The sequence below is a fragment of the Ovis aries genome, chromosome 7, assembly GCF_016772045.2.
Source record: "Ovis aries strain OAR_USU_Benz2616 breed Rambouillet chromosome 7, ARS-UI_Ramb_v3.0, whole genome shotgun sequence".
NCBI classification, from domain to species: domain Eukaryota; kingdom Metazoa; phylum Chordata; class Mammalia; order Artiodactyla; family Bovidae; genus Ovis; species Ovis aries.
In genome coordinates, this window is record NC_056060.1 from 99,695,524 (window position 1) to 99,708,351 (window position 12,828).

The window sequence follows — 12,828 nt, forward strand, 5'->3', positions numbered from 1 at the left end:
TGCAGTCCCCTCTCACCTGGGCTGCCCTGGCCCAGCCTCGCCGCCCCTGCCCAGAAACGCGAAGGAGCTGCAGCCCAGCCCCACTGGGGAAGCTGTGCCCAAGGAGCGCTGTGCGCAAGACATGTGGTCCCAGTATGCGCTGCTTCTGGCTCACGTGGAACCCCGGATGGTGCGCGTGGCCTCTCCCAGCCACGGCGTCTGCCCTTGGTCAGGAAGTGGGAATGGTCGTGCCTCTGGATAGCTGGGGTTAGCGTGCTAGCGTTAGGTGCCTGGCACACAAATTGCTGTTGTTCAGTCCCTAAGTTGTGTCTGACTCTTTGTAACCTCGTGGACTGCAGCACACCAGGCTCCTCTGTCCTCCACTATCTCCTGGAGTTTGCTCAAATTCATGTCTGTTGAGTCAGTGATGCCATCCCACCTTCTTATCCTCTGTCGTCCCCTTCTCCTCCCACCTTGGATCTTTCCCAGCATCAGGGTCTTTTCCAATAAGTCAGCTCTTCCCATCAGGTGGCCAAAGTATTGGAGTTTCAGCTTCAGCATCAGTCCTTCCAGTGAATATTCAGGACTGATCTCCTTTAGGATGGACTGGTTGGATCTCCTTGCAGTCCAAGGGACTCTCAAGAGTCTTCTCCAACACCACAGTTCAAAGCATCAATTCTTGGGCGCTCAGCCTTCTTTATGGTCCAGCTCTCATATCCATACCTGACTACTGGAAAAACCTTAGCTTTGACTATATAGACCTTTGTTGGCAAAATAACGTCTCTGCTTTTTAATACACTGTCGAGGTTTGTCATAGTTTTCCTTCCAAGGAGCAAGTGTCTTTTAATAAATGCTCCACAGATATTAACTTTTTTTCCCCTGTTAGGGAGCAGCTTCAAATGTGAGAAACATTGCTTTTGCTGGCTACAAGCTTACTAGATAATATGCAGGTCAGCATTCCTCCAGAGAGACCTCATTTTGTGTGTTTTTATCCGTTTTTAACTCTGACCTTCTTAGGGCACGCCACTTGGTCTATGAAAAGATTAACGTGGCTCCCCTTAGAGCAGTTCTCGGTGCAGATTAATAGGATTCACTAACATTAGTGTGTGATTTTCCCTGTAAATGATGCACTAATGGAAATATTTGTAAAACTTACATTGTGAATTCATAACTGGCTTACTGTTAATTACAACTAGCTACTAATTTGGTGACTGTGTATGTAAATTTGTCAAGGTTTCAGGGAGCACATCTCGTAAGTGGGAAGAAGATTGTCTCAACAGCTGTCTTTCTCCAGCTTTGCATTAATTTACTGTTTGCCAGCTTAGATTAAATTTTTTTTTTTTTTTTTTGGCAAGAGCTAAATCTTATTCTGATTTTATATGCTTTTGTATGTTTTTAATGCTAACTCCATTCAATCTCAATGGTATTTAGGTGGTGGTTTTTTGAGTGGTTCCTTTTTTTCCCCAGGTGTAAACTGACTTACATCAGTAAACATTAAGTAGCATTTTGGCCTCAGTGGAAATAAAGCAGAGTTACTGCCTTGAGTAAATGTCTAGCTGGGTGTGGAGGAGAGAATTTAGGTTCCTGAAATAATTAGAAAACCATCAAGAGGCCGAGAATTATCTCGTAGCAGATGATGAAGTAAAGCAGGGCGTTGACGCATAGAGGGAACGCACACACGGAATGCTTTGCTGCTGCTGCTGGCGCTAAGTCGCTTCAGTCGTGTCCGACTCTGTGCGACCCCATAGACGGCAGCCCACCAGGCTCCCCCCTTCCTGGGATTCTCCAGGCAAGAACACTGGAGTGGGTTGTTATTTCCTTCTCCAATGCATGAAAGTGAAAAGTGAAAGTGAAGTCGCTCAGTCGTGTCCCACTCTTAGCAACCCCATGGACTGCAGCCCACCAGGCTCCCCCGTCCATGGGATTCTCCAGGCAGGAGCACTGGAGTGGCTGGCATTGCCTTCTCCGCACGGAACGCTTTAAGTTAAGCAAAATGGGTGTTGCGTTTCGTTGTCACAGCAGGCCTGTAAAGTGAACGGAGGATTGATCCTGCGTGTTGCGAGTGAGGAACCGAGGCTGAGGGACGCAGAGTGGCTCGTGGGGTCAGGTGGCCTCCGAGCAATGGCAGAGGTGCTTAGGCCTCCCAGCCTCAGACGGGAACCTCTTATGCGGGTGCTGTTCCCCCTCCCTCCCTGGAATCCAACTAAGAGAAGTAGTCCGATGACTGGGGAAGCCCCATCTGAAAGAAAGGACTCTCAAGAGCTGATTTGAGTCAAGGGAGGATGACAGGCAAGACTCACCTCCAGCCCAGGTTCAGGCTCGTGACAAGTCTGGTGTCTGGAGTGTGGAGAAAGATCAGTGGTTGCTCATTGAAACTCCCCTCTGCTGTGGTAGGGGCCCCAATAAAGCCTTGCCTGAAGGAAAAGATCAGTCTCTTGAAAATGAAGCATCTGTCAAACTTAAGCTGCAACCCACAGCAGGAAATGCATTGATTTCAGTCTGCTGCACACATCCATGCTGATAAGCGCTGAAACCAGTTTCGTGAACCAGCACTTACCTATGTGCAGTGTCCTCCTGAGTTTCTCATTTGTTCTGTTGCCGTCTTTTGTTTGGTTTTGCTCTAACGCTAGGTAGCCACAGCGCAGCACACGGGTGTGCCCAGACCCTGAAAACAGTGAGCAGGTTGCTCTTGTCCCTCATAGTGACGGGCGATGCAGAGTAGATGGTAAGGGGCCAGACTGGGGCGGGAGGGGTTTTCAGTGCCAGGACTGGCCACGTGGGTGGGATGGAGCAAAGGTTCGTTTCAGCCATCCAGCGCTCCGGGCATTTTGGAAGGTGGCTCTCCGCCTGTTGCCTGAGCAGACTTTGAGAATGTGTAGAGGAAAGGGAGAGTGTGGCTTTTGCAGTCTGGATGATGTGAGAGGTCTCTTGCCTGTTGCGTTTGTGCCGGAAAGGTGCTTTGAGAGTGCTCTTAACTGCTTGTTCCTTTTTCTGTTTTTAAAGGAAAATGATGCTTCTGCTGTACGAGGAAGGCCTCCGGGTTGTCATACACACCTCCAACCTCATCCGCGAGGACTGGCACCAGAAAACACAGGGGTTTGTGGGGCTCTGTTGGTTTCATGCTGGTCGCTCCGTGTGCTGAGGGGCTCTGCTCGTCTCGTGGTGTCGCTCTGTGTGCTGAGAAACAGCCAGAATGAGAACATCGCTGAATTCTTGTTCTCCTGGTTTTTTCCCTGTGGGAAGGAAAAACCAGAATTATGGCGCAGAAGAGAGGTGCATGCAAGAACGCGATGCTGCCTCCCTTGTGGCAGCTGGGGCTGACCGTTTGGCCCATGATCGTCCACGCCTGCCTCTTTATACCTGTGAACGTTGTTGTTCAGTCGCTCAGTCGTGTCCGACTCTCTGTGACTCCATGGACTGCAGCACACGGGGCCCCCTTTGTCCTTCACTGTCTGCCTGAGTTTTCTTTACCTCACGTCCGTTGAGTTGGTGATGCCTTCCAACGATCTCATCTGCTGCTGCCCCTTCTCCTCCTGCCCTCAGGCTTTCCCAGCATCAGGGTCCTTTACAGTAAGGTGGCTGTTTGCATCAGGGGCCAAAGCACTGGAGTTGCGGCTCCAGCATAAGTCCTTCCACTAACATTCAGGGCTGGTCTCCTTTAGGATGGACTGGTTGGTTCTCCTTGCAGTCCAGAGGACTCTCAAGAGTCTTCTCCAGCACCACAGCCCCAAAGCGCCAGTTCTCCGGCACTCATCCTTCTTTATAGTCACATCCATACATGGCTGGAAACACCACAGCTTCGACTACATGGACCTTTGTTGGCAAAGTGATATCTCTGCTATTCAATATGCTGTCTAGGTTTGTCATGGCTTTTCTCCAGAGAGCATCTTTTAATTTCACGGCTGCAGTCACTGTTCACAGTGATTTATGAGCCCAAGAAAATAAAGTCTGCCACTGCTTCCATTTTTTCCTGTAAACATACCAATACATAAAATTTACATGCTGTAGTTTTTTTCCTATTTTCTACAAAAATGGCATCACACATATATTCTTCTGCCGAGTAGGTCTAAGGATCTGAGGCGGGAAAGAGGATTAAAAAATGGAAGGGCCAAACGTATTATTTTCCCAATAAGACCCTCCTGATAACTTTTTGGCCCTCACTCACCCCACACCCACCTATACCTGAGCCTGCCACCTAGGCACCAAAGGAAAACTCAGGGGTTGATTGTGTGCTAAAAATGTCCCTTTATGGAGAAGGCAGTGGCAGCCCACTCCAGGGTTCTTGCCTGGAAAGTCCATGGACAGAGGAGCCTGGCGGGCAGCAGTCCGTGGGGACACGTGACTGAGCACGCCTGCGTGAGGGTGGAGGGAAGCGGCTTGGCAGCAATGAACTGACAGAGCTAAAGAATATGTACATAGCCCTTTACCTCCAATCAGTCTGGTTTCCCATAAAACATTCTAAACTGCTGTCTTTTCAGAGCCTGTAATACGGTCACAAATCTCCGAAAGGATTGAACGCAAAGGTTTTTCATGCTTTTCTTTAAATTACTAACCTTGTTCTTGGTGCGCGTTTACTAGATCTGGTTTTCCATCTCTTGAGGGAGTTAGGGTTTGTCCTTAGGCATTTTAGGGACTTGTTCGAGTCACGTCTCACCCTTCATTCTTCCCAGGAAGCCTCCGTTACAGCCAGCCTTGGTCTCCGTTCCCTCGATTGGAGAAGCCATTCTGCGTGTGTCTGCGTGTCTCTGCGTGTGTCTGCGTGTCTCTGCGTGTCTCTGCCTGCCTGGGTTAGAAGCAGCACCCTTTCCGGGTTCACGCGTTTCCCCCTGCGTTCCCCTCTGTGCTCCCTCGCCCGTATCGTCACCCAGCCTGGGCTAGAGCCCTCATCCAGGGCTCTCACGGAGCCTGCGCGGCTTGCTGAGTTGAGCCGAGACAGGGAGCTTCCCAGCTGCCATCCTCCCGGCCTGCTGAGCCTGGGTGGGCTGCCCAGCCCCAGAGTCGCCTCTGCTGTCACACAGCCCTTCTGAATGTGAAAGGCAGTCTTTCCCGCACACCAGGGCTCTCATCCCTCTTCACTCTGCTTTCCCACCAGCGCGGGCGTCCGAGCCCCTGTCCCCCTGCCTGGCAGTTTTCCTACAGACACGCTCCCGTGTCCCGGTCAAGATGCGCTTGCAGACCGCCCTGTGCTGGTGGGGGTGGGGGCGGGCAGTCCCTGAGAGCGCTGGCTGCTGGGCTCCTGATCCGCTGAGTTTCTGGTTGGCAAGCTCTTTCGCTGCCCTCAAGCTTCTGAGCTGCCGGTTGCGTTTGGGGACCGTGACTTGTCCGTAACCCCGTCTGAAGAGGAGATGAGCTGGCGTGGCTTCTCCTTAGAGGAACAGCAGCTGAGAGGGCTTGTCAAGTTGGCTGAGTCTCCTGTGGCTCAGAGAGCCCCAGCCACGGCTCTCCGGCTCCTTCCGGAGCGCAGAGGCGGCCCTGCTTCCTTAGGCGGCTTTGGCTTGGCTGCTGTGGGGCAGGGATGAAAGGTAAAGGGCTCAGGTGTTCGTGTTTTCCCTTTTTTTAAAAGCACTTAATTTCTTCAAAACGCATTGACTAGGTGTAACTTCACATGGCTCAGAACTCAGAGTACGAGTGGTGTAAGCTTTCCCGCCCAGCTTCCCCTGCTGCCCACCCCCCAGGACAGAGGGTGCTGCTGTCTACATTCTGCTCTGTCTGATAGTTCACAGTTTCATGTCATGAGCTGTAATTTTTTTTAATATTTTTAAAAGTTATCTTGTCTAATTTCACGGTCTGCCCATCCTGGCCCTGTGGACTCTTTGCTCTCCTAAAGGTCTTCCATCCGTCCTTTCCACCTGCTTCTCGGTCCACCTGTTCATGTGTTAATTTTAAAATCATCTGGCCCAGCGTTTCTTTATTTTGTCGAATGGTAAGACGTCTTGCACGTTGATGTCCTGGTTGGAAAGGCGCTGTCTGTCATGTTCCTCCTCCAGGACCGTTCTTGTGAGTGACCCTCTGATCCAGGAGGAGCCCCCCTCATCCTGCAGCCCCGAGTTGCTGTGGGGAGGAGAGCCTGCCCCCATCCATCCCGCCCAGCACGGCCACGGTGCGCGCAGGAGCCGAGGGAGGCACGGGGGGCCGCCGAGCCTGCCCAGAGTGGCACGGCCAGGTAGTAGCAGGTCCCGGTGCAGAGCCTGGGCCCCGCTCCTGGTCTCACGTGGTGCCCACTGTGCAAGGTGTTGACTTTTAAAAACATGCATGCCTACCGTGAGAGCTGTGAGGCAAGTTTTATTTGTGGCAAAATGAGGACTATAGTCCAGGAGATGGCATTTCAGATAGCTCTTCAGAAGCTGCTCCAGAGAGGCAGGGGGGACGTCAGTCTCTGTGTGATTTTGGTGAATACGTGCATGCTGTCAAGCACGTTTTTAGCAGAAGGGTTATGCTGGTTTCACGAAGGTTACTGCTGCTCATGAGACGCAGGCGTCACCGTGAGGATTTTAGGCCTTCTCTAGGTTTGAGGAGATACAAGAATTAGGCTCTTATAATCGGGTCCTGACAATATCTAAGCCCCTGAAGGCCTGTTCTGCCGGTTTCCCCCAGCACATGGTGCCTCATTTCTGCTCTCCACCCTGACCTTTCAGGGGGCGTTGAAAGCCAGCTGCATGTGGTTTAGTGCTCGTAGATGCAGAGGGCAGGTGCCAATCCGCGGTTGACAGAGGGGTCTCCTCGAGGTGGGGAAGGATGGTGTGACAGCCCAGCCTGCTGGGAGCGCGCCCAGAGCTCCGGAGACGCCCAGCCAGGATTCTCGAGGTTCTGACGGCCTGCCTGTCCGTCTCTGAGGGCCGCCGGCGCGAGAAGAACGGGCAGTTTCTGTTGCGGCTCCCCAGGCAGGGCTGTGGCGGGAGGAGCCGGAGCAGGGGAGGCCGCGGACGCAGCTCCTGCCTGCTGGGCCCTGTTCGTTGCCCCGTGGGCGTCTGTGAGGTGGACTGCTAGCCTGGTTTTGCAGCTGAAGGAGCTGCGCTGGAGCTCTGAAGCCACATTTCTCTGTGATGCACGAGGGACCAGTTCACAGAAGGACTGGGCTTAGATGTGGTCATTTGCCGTTCGTGGGTGTGACGTAGAGGTTTTAGCAAAGTACATTCACAAAGAATTGATGAAGTTAGAGGTGCTGTTAAAGTTTTGTTACCGATTTATCTGAAAGCCTCAGGTTAGTGTTACTGTGATATAACTAAACGTAGACTGTACCTCATTCCAGACACCAGATATGGGATATAGATTGATAGATATGAAAATATTTGTTTATTGAAAACATATTTGCACATACGTTTTTTCTTAATATAGATAACTTTTATTTTCCGCTTGGCTAAAGAGCTGCATTGACATACGTCTGGGCAGAAGCTTGCCAGGGTTACCACTATGTGGAGTTGCTGTAAGCAGTCAGGAGTAAAGCTGTTGCCATCACTTTGAAAGCAGTGTAGTGCCTTACCTGGTGGTCTGGCGGCTATAACTCCACACTCCCAATGCAGGGGGCCCAGTTCCTGGTCAGGGAACTAGATCCCACGTGCTGCAACTGGGAGTTCGCACGCCACAACTGAAAATCCCACATGTTGCAGCTAAGACCCAGCGTGGCCAAATAAATATTGAAAAAAAAAAGCAGTGTAGAGCTGAGAAGGTAAGAGGGGGAATAAGCAGGGGGGGTGAGTGAATGGGGGAGCGTGGAGGGGTCGAGTTGGGAGAGGCAGGCAGAGGCCAGGCTTTCCTGGGTCTAAAATTCACGGTGAGCTTTTCAAAAATAATTCTGGACGTGAGGAGAACCCCTGGAGTGGCACAGTCAGCTTTGTTCTGTGTTCCGTGAGGCTGACCTGGGCCTCCCGCGTGGTGCTCGTGGTAAAGGTGTAGGGCACCCAAGAAACACGGGTTCAGTCCCTGGCTTGGGAAAGTCCCCTGGAGAAGGGCATGCAAACCCACTGCAGCGCTCTTGCCTGGAGAGCCTCGTGGACAGAGGGCTCTGGCGGGCTGCAGTCCGTGGGGTCCCAGAGTCGGAAATGGCTGGAGCGACTTGGCACTCACACACACAGAGGTGGCCTTACCAGCAGGTGGAGAGAGTGACAATTCACCCTGCGGTGCGTGCCTGGTTACAGAGAGAGCACTGTGGTCAGCTCTGCTCCTGACTGTTCAAGGTGGCTTTCTTTTTCCATTCCAGAATATGGTTGAGCCCCTTGTACCCCCGAATCGTCCACGGGACCCACGGATCTGGAGAGTCGGCCACACACTTCAAAGCTGACCTCATCAGCTACCTGGCAGCTTATAACGCCGCCCCTCTCAAGGAGTGGATAGACACCATCCAGGAGCACGACCTCTCAGAAACAAAGTAGGATAAACATGGCCTCTTAGCAACTCAGGGGCTTACCCTGAGGACCGCGTGAGGTCTGGGGTGCAGGGGCCTGGCGGGTGGTGGAGAGGCACTGGGCTGTCCTTCAGGAAGTGGCAGAGCGGGGCCCGTCCCTGTCGGCACCTTCTGGTCCTCAGGCGCTGGACTGAAGGCTCGGGGCTCTCCCCACTCACCTCAGTCCCCACTGGAGTGCCTGCTCTGAAAGTCACCAACTTCTTTGACTTCGGTGCTTGAAAGTGATTTAAGTGTCAGTTAGCTCCTCGGAGGAGGCACCTCCAGACAGCGGGTTGGCTCTCGGAATACTTCATGCTTAGTACTAGTGTTTGTGTCTATTTTGAGGTCCACACATCACTGTGTTCTCTAACTTGTATTTTGTATCGTTTTAGTGTTTACCTTATTGCCTCAACCCCAGGACGCTTTCAAGGAAATCAGAAAGATAATTGGGGACATTTCAGGCTTAGGAAGGTAATAAAAATTTTTACTATTTAAAAAAATTGTATGTCCACTCCTATTTCATTTATAATGGTCTGTTTTGAAAGCAGCTTTATAATATCTCTAGCACAACTCTCGGCAAGCATTAGGCACTTGGAATTGGTCATCTAATTACGGTTCTGTTAATTACTTGCATTTTGACATTTTGCCTCTTTCATAGGTGCAGAGTTAGTTAGCAGGCCTGAATGGCAAAAGCGTGTGGACAGTTTTTAGTTTTTTAATTTCTTGTAGTAAAGATAATTAGAGACTTTGTATTTATACAAGTAGTTTTTGCTCAGCATGTGAAGGATTTTTTTATTTTATGTCAAGGATTTTTCACACAGGTTCAACAAAGAACAGAAAATAGTGTTGAGCAGAGACCACAACTGAGCTATGATGTGCTTTTCTTGCTAAACCGATGCCCTAGAAATTGCAATTATGAGAATGACATTTGCTGCTGGTATGAAAATAAGCCAAGAAAGATCTTTAACAAAATAAAACAAGCAGCAGGTTAAAGCTTCAAGTTTCCTCCCTCTCTCTAGGAGTCAGTTTACCTTAGTAAATTCCCAACACGATTTCTTAAACACCCCTCTTTTTCCATAGATTATTGATGCTGTGTGAGAATTCCCCTTGGCCGATGACAATTTTTAATTTCCTGTTTTTAAGTGAGACCACAGCTGAAAGCAGGCAGGGTCTCCACACCACCATCTTTCTGTCTTGAACTCGGGAGCAGGGGCGTCCCAGAGGCTGGGTAGTTCACTCACTCAGTCGTGTCCGACTCTTTACAGCCCCATAGACTGTACAGTCCATGGACTTCTCCAGGGCAGAATCCTGGAGCGAGTAGCCTTTCCCTTCTCTAGGGATCTTCCCAACCCAGGGATCCAACCCGGGTCCCCCGCATTGCAGGCGGATTCTGTACCAGCTGAGCCACCAGGGAAGCCCAAGAATACTGGGGTGGGTAGCCTATCCCTTCTCCAGCGGATCTTCCCGACCCAGGAGTTGAACCCAGGTCTCCCTCATTGCTGGTGGATTCTTCCCCAGCTGAGCCACCAGGGAAGCCCACATCCTGGGTAAGTGCATGGCTTTGTGAGCTGATACCCACAGCAGGGCCAAATCCTGGCCCGTTACAAGCCGGGTAATGACTCTCGACATCTGTAGAACGGCCATAATGGCCTACTTCCCTCACAGAGTCGTGTCGAGATCGGATGAGGAAAGGAGGGCAAAGCGCGAATTGGTTGTTCAGCAAGCACTTGCGGGCTGTAGCTGGTGGACTGCTGGCTCAGAAAGGCCGGGTGATCACACACACTTGTGCAGGGTCCCTGTGTTACTGAAAGCGGAGTAGCCTCTTACCCGGGTTTGCGACCCCTTCGCACAGTCAGGAGCTTGTGTTGCATCACAGCTGTCTTCCAGGAGAGACGGGGCGCAGTCAGAAGTCTGCCCCCTGCTGGGGAAGAGACGCCCGGGGCCGGGGCCTCCGTCCTGCGGCTGATCAAGGGCTGAACCCAGGACGGTAGCCGAGTCCTGTGATTGTCGGCTCAGCCCTGCTTCCTGCCCATGCTGCTCCCAGGGCTGGAGCTGAGAGCGTTTGGGCCCTGGGGGGAAGTGTGTTTATAAGTATTAGTGCCTACTCAGTGGTAAGGAGGATAACGCATATACCCCGAACCACGCCTCTGTCAGACTGTGAGCTCGCCTGGAACAGGAACTATTGCTGTCTCCAGCCTCTAGGAAGGCGCTCAGCACAGGTTTAAAGAGAGAAAATTCTCAAGTGTTTTCTGACTTGTTTCTGCAGCTTTGCATAAATATCAAACAAAGCAGAACAAGCAGGTCAGTCTTCCCCAGGGCTTACGGTGGTATGTATTCATATGTAAATATATTCTCTTTCATTTATGGAGCATCATAGCTGCCCAGAGCCCAAGCCTTTTTCAAATGATAGGAGTCAAAATATATAATAGTTTGACCTTCTAGGTTTTATTTCGGTGTATTAAACCTTTGGAATTTCAAGGCAGAAGGCTAATCTCATATGGCAGGTTGCTAGCTTGTCTGACGTTGCTACTAAAATGGGTCATTTTTTTAAAAATATATTTAAGTACAAATCAAAGAATTTTGGAAGAGAAATACTTTTATCCACTTACTGCATTAAAATAAAATTTTTTCAGTATTTAAAAATATTTCCCAGAGGATTAACATATATACAATACTATACATAAATGGATAACTAATAAGGACCCTACTGTATAGCACGGGGAGCTCTCCTCAGTACTCTGTAGTGGCCTCTGTGGGGAAACGCATCTGGAAAAGAGTGGACACATGTATGACACATGTATGACACATGTATGACGGGTGCACTTTGCTGTGCACGTAAACTAGCACAGCATTGTGTGTCAACTATGCACCAACAAACGTTTAAAATACAAAGTGAAATTTTTCCCAAAGAAGAAAAGCTGTACGTGGGTATGAAACTGAGCGTTAACCATTTTCAACATTTCCTTGTGAGCTGGGCAATCCGCGGACAGAAGACCGTGTTCTGAGCCATCACGGCTTTTCTCCCGCGTGACCGGACTGACCCCAGCATCTGCTCTCGCTCTCTCGCAGCTTCTGAAGGAGCACGCCTCCCCCGCACCTGGAGCAGAATCTTGGCCGGTCATAGGTCAGTTCTCCAGCATCGGCTCCATGGGGGCAGACGAATCAAAATGGTTGTGTTCTGAGTTTAAGGAGAGCCTGGTGACCCTGGGCAAGGAGAGCAGGACCCTAGGAAGTGCTGTTCCTCTCCATCTGGTGAGTGCCCCTCCTCCCTGAGGTCACTGTTCTTAGCCTCTGGTCCAGGAGAAGAGTCAGATCTGTCCTTGCTGCAGAAAGGGGTTTCATTCCGTGGATCGGGGATGGAAGACGTTGAACGCAGGGCGGTAGCACTGCCGTTTGTAATCAAGTCTAATAGCGTCCGGTGCCGGAAGCTTCCTGGCTTTTTCCAAGCTCTGGCTCAGCCACAGACTAGCCTGCAGATTCCCCATTCCTTCCTTTAGGTTGTCAAGCCAAGAAAAAAATTTTGATAAAACATTGCCAGCAGAATTACAGGCATTATCAATGATTTAGAGACCTTTGAAGTGAGAATTGTACATTCAGTTCAGTTTTTCTTTTGGTGTTTCAGAGGAAAAAATACTCACTGAAATGTAATTTTCTTTCATTGATTGTAAATGCTTTCTGTAGTTTAATTACTAGTAGTTCAGTAGTTTTCAATAAGATGGGAACTTTTTAAAGCACATTTTCTAAGTCTTGAAGTATTATTTCTAATAGAGATTTTCATCTTGGTAAAAACTAAACTTCTTTCCTTTTAACACAGATAGATAGTTTCTTCAACGTGGCACATTCTAAGTGTGGTTGTTTTTATTTTTAGATCTATCCTTCAGTGGAAAATGTGCGGACCAGCTTAGAAGGATATCCAGGTAGCTGTTGGGAAGACTGTCCCGACTGAGTTTCTGTGTGTGCATTTCATAAATACCCTGGTAAACTTTTTAAAACAATGAGAATGCCTTCCTCCTTGAGGTCAGAAAGGTGTTGATGAGAAATTTGGAGATTATTCTCTCTTAACTGGATGAGGGTCTTTAAAGAAGGTAATATTGAGTGGTGCTGTGTTCTACAGATGATGCCACCCAGTTGAGCAATTTGAGTGCTGTTTAATCCTCACAGTAGCCCTGAGTGTGTGATACTTTTACCAAAAAGATTGTTCTCTCCTCTGCCACCAGTGGTTGTCCAAATAAGACATCCAGATAAAGCCAGCTTCCGCCACAACCCCGTGCTATGCCTTTTTCTAACACCGCTCCCTCTCCCCCCACATACGGCCTAAAGTACTACGTGGTTCTTCCAGAGTTGAATCCCTGATACAGATCATGTTGAGGGTCCGGAGCTGAGGCCTAATACTGAGATGAAATCTCTGGCGTGATGTAGTTTGGTTGATACAGCTCGTCTCTCAAGGGCTTCATCTGTGAACCCCGGGA

At 50.0% G+C, this 12,828-nt stretch overlaps 1 protein-coding gene across 7 annotated transcripts in view; it reads left to right on the forward strand.

The window, feature by feature from the left end:
* The window catches only part of TDP1 (tyrosyl-DNA phosphodiesterase 1), a 72,704-nt gene that overhangs the window by 18,872 nt on the left and 41,004 nt on the right, over positions 1-12,828 (forward strand). For 6 of the 7 annotated variants that reach the window (XR_009601316.1, XR_006060485.2, XM_012182213.5 and 3 more), the window contains exons 7-11: positions 2,983-3,075; positions 8,177-8,344; positions 8,752-8,830; positions 11,429-11,611; positions 12,228-12,276. Coding sequence is in view for 5 of the 7 variants with exons in the window: in XM_012182213.5 (XP_012037603.2) it covers positions 2,983-3,075; positions 8,177-8,344; positions 8,752-8,830; positions 11,429-11,611; positions 12,228-12,276 (572 nt within the window). In the remaining 2 variants the exon portion in view is untranslated. The remainder of the gene's footprint in view (positions 1-2,982; positions 3,076-8,176; positions 8,345-8,751; positions 8,831-11,428; positions 11,612-12,227; positions 12,277-12,828) is intronic. The other variant, XM_012182216.5, reaches the window with a different exon arrangement.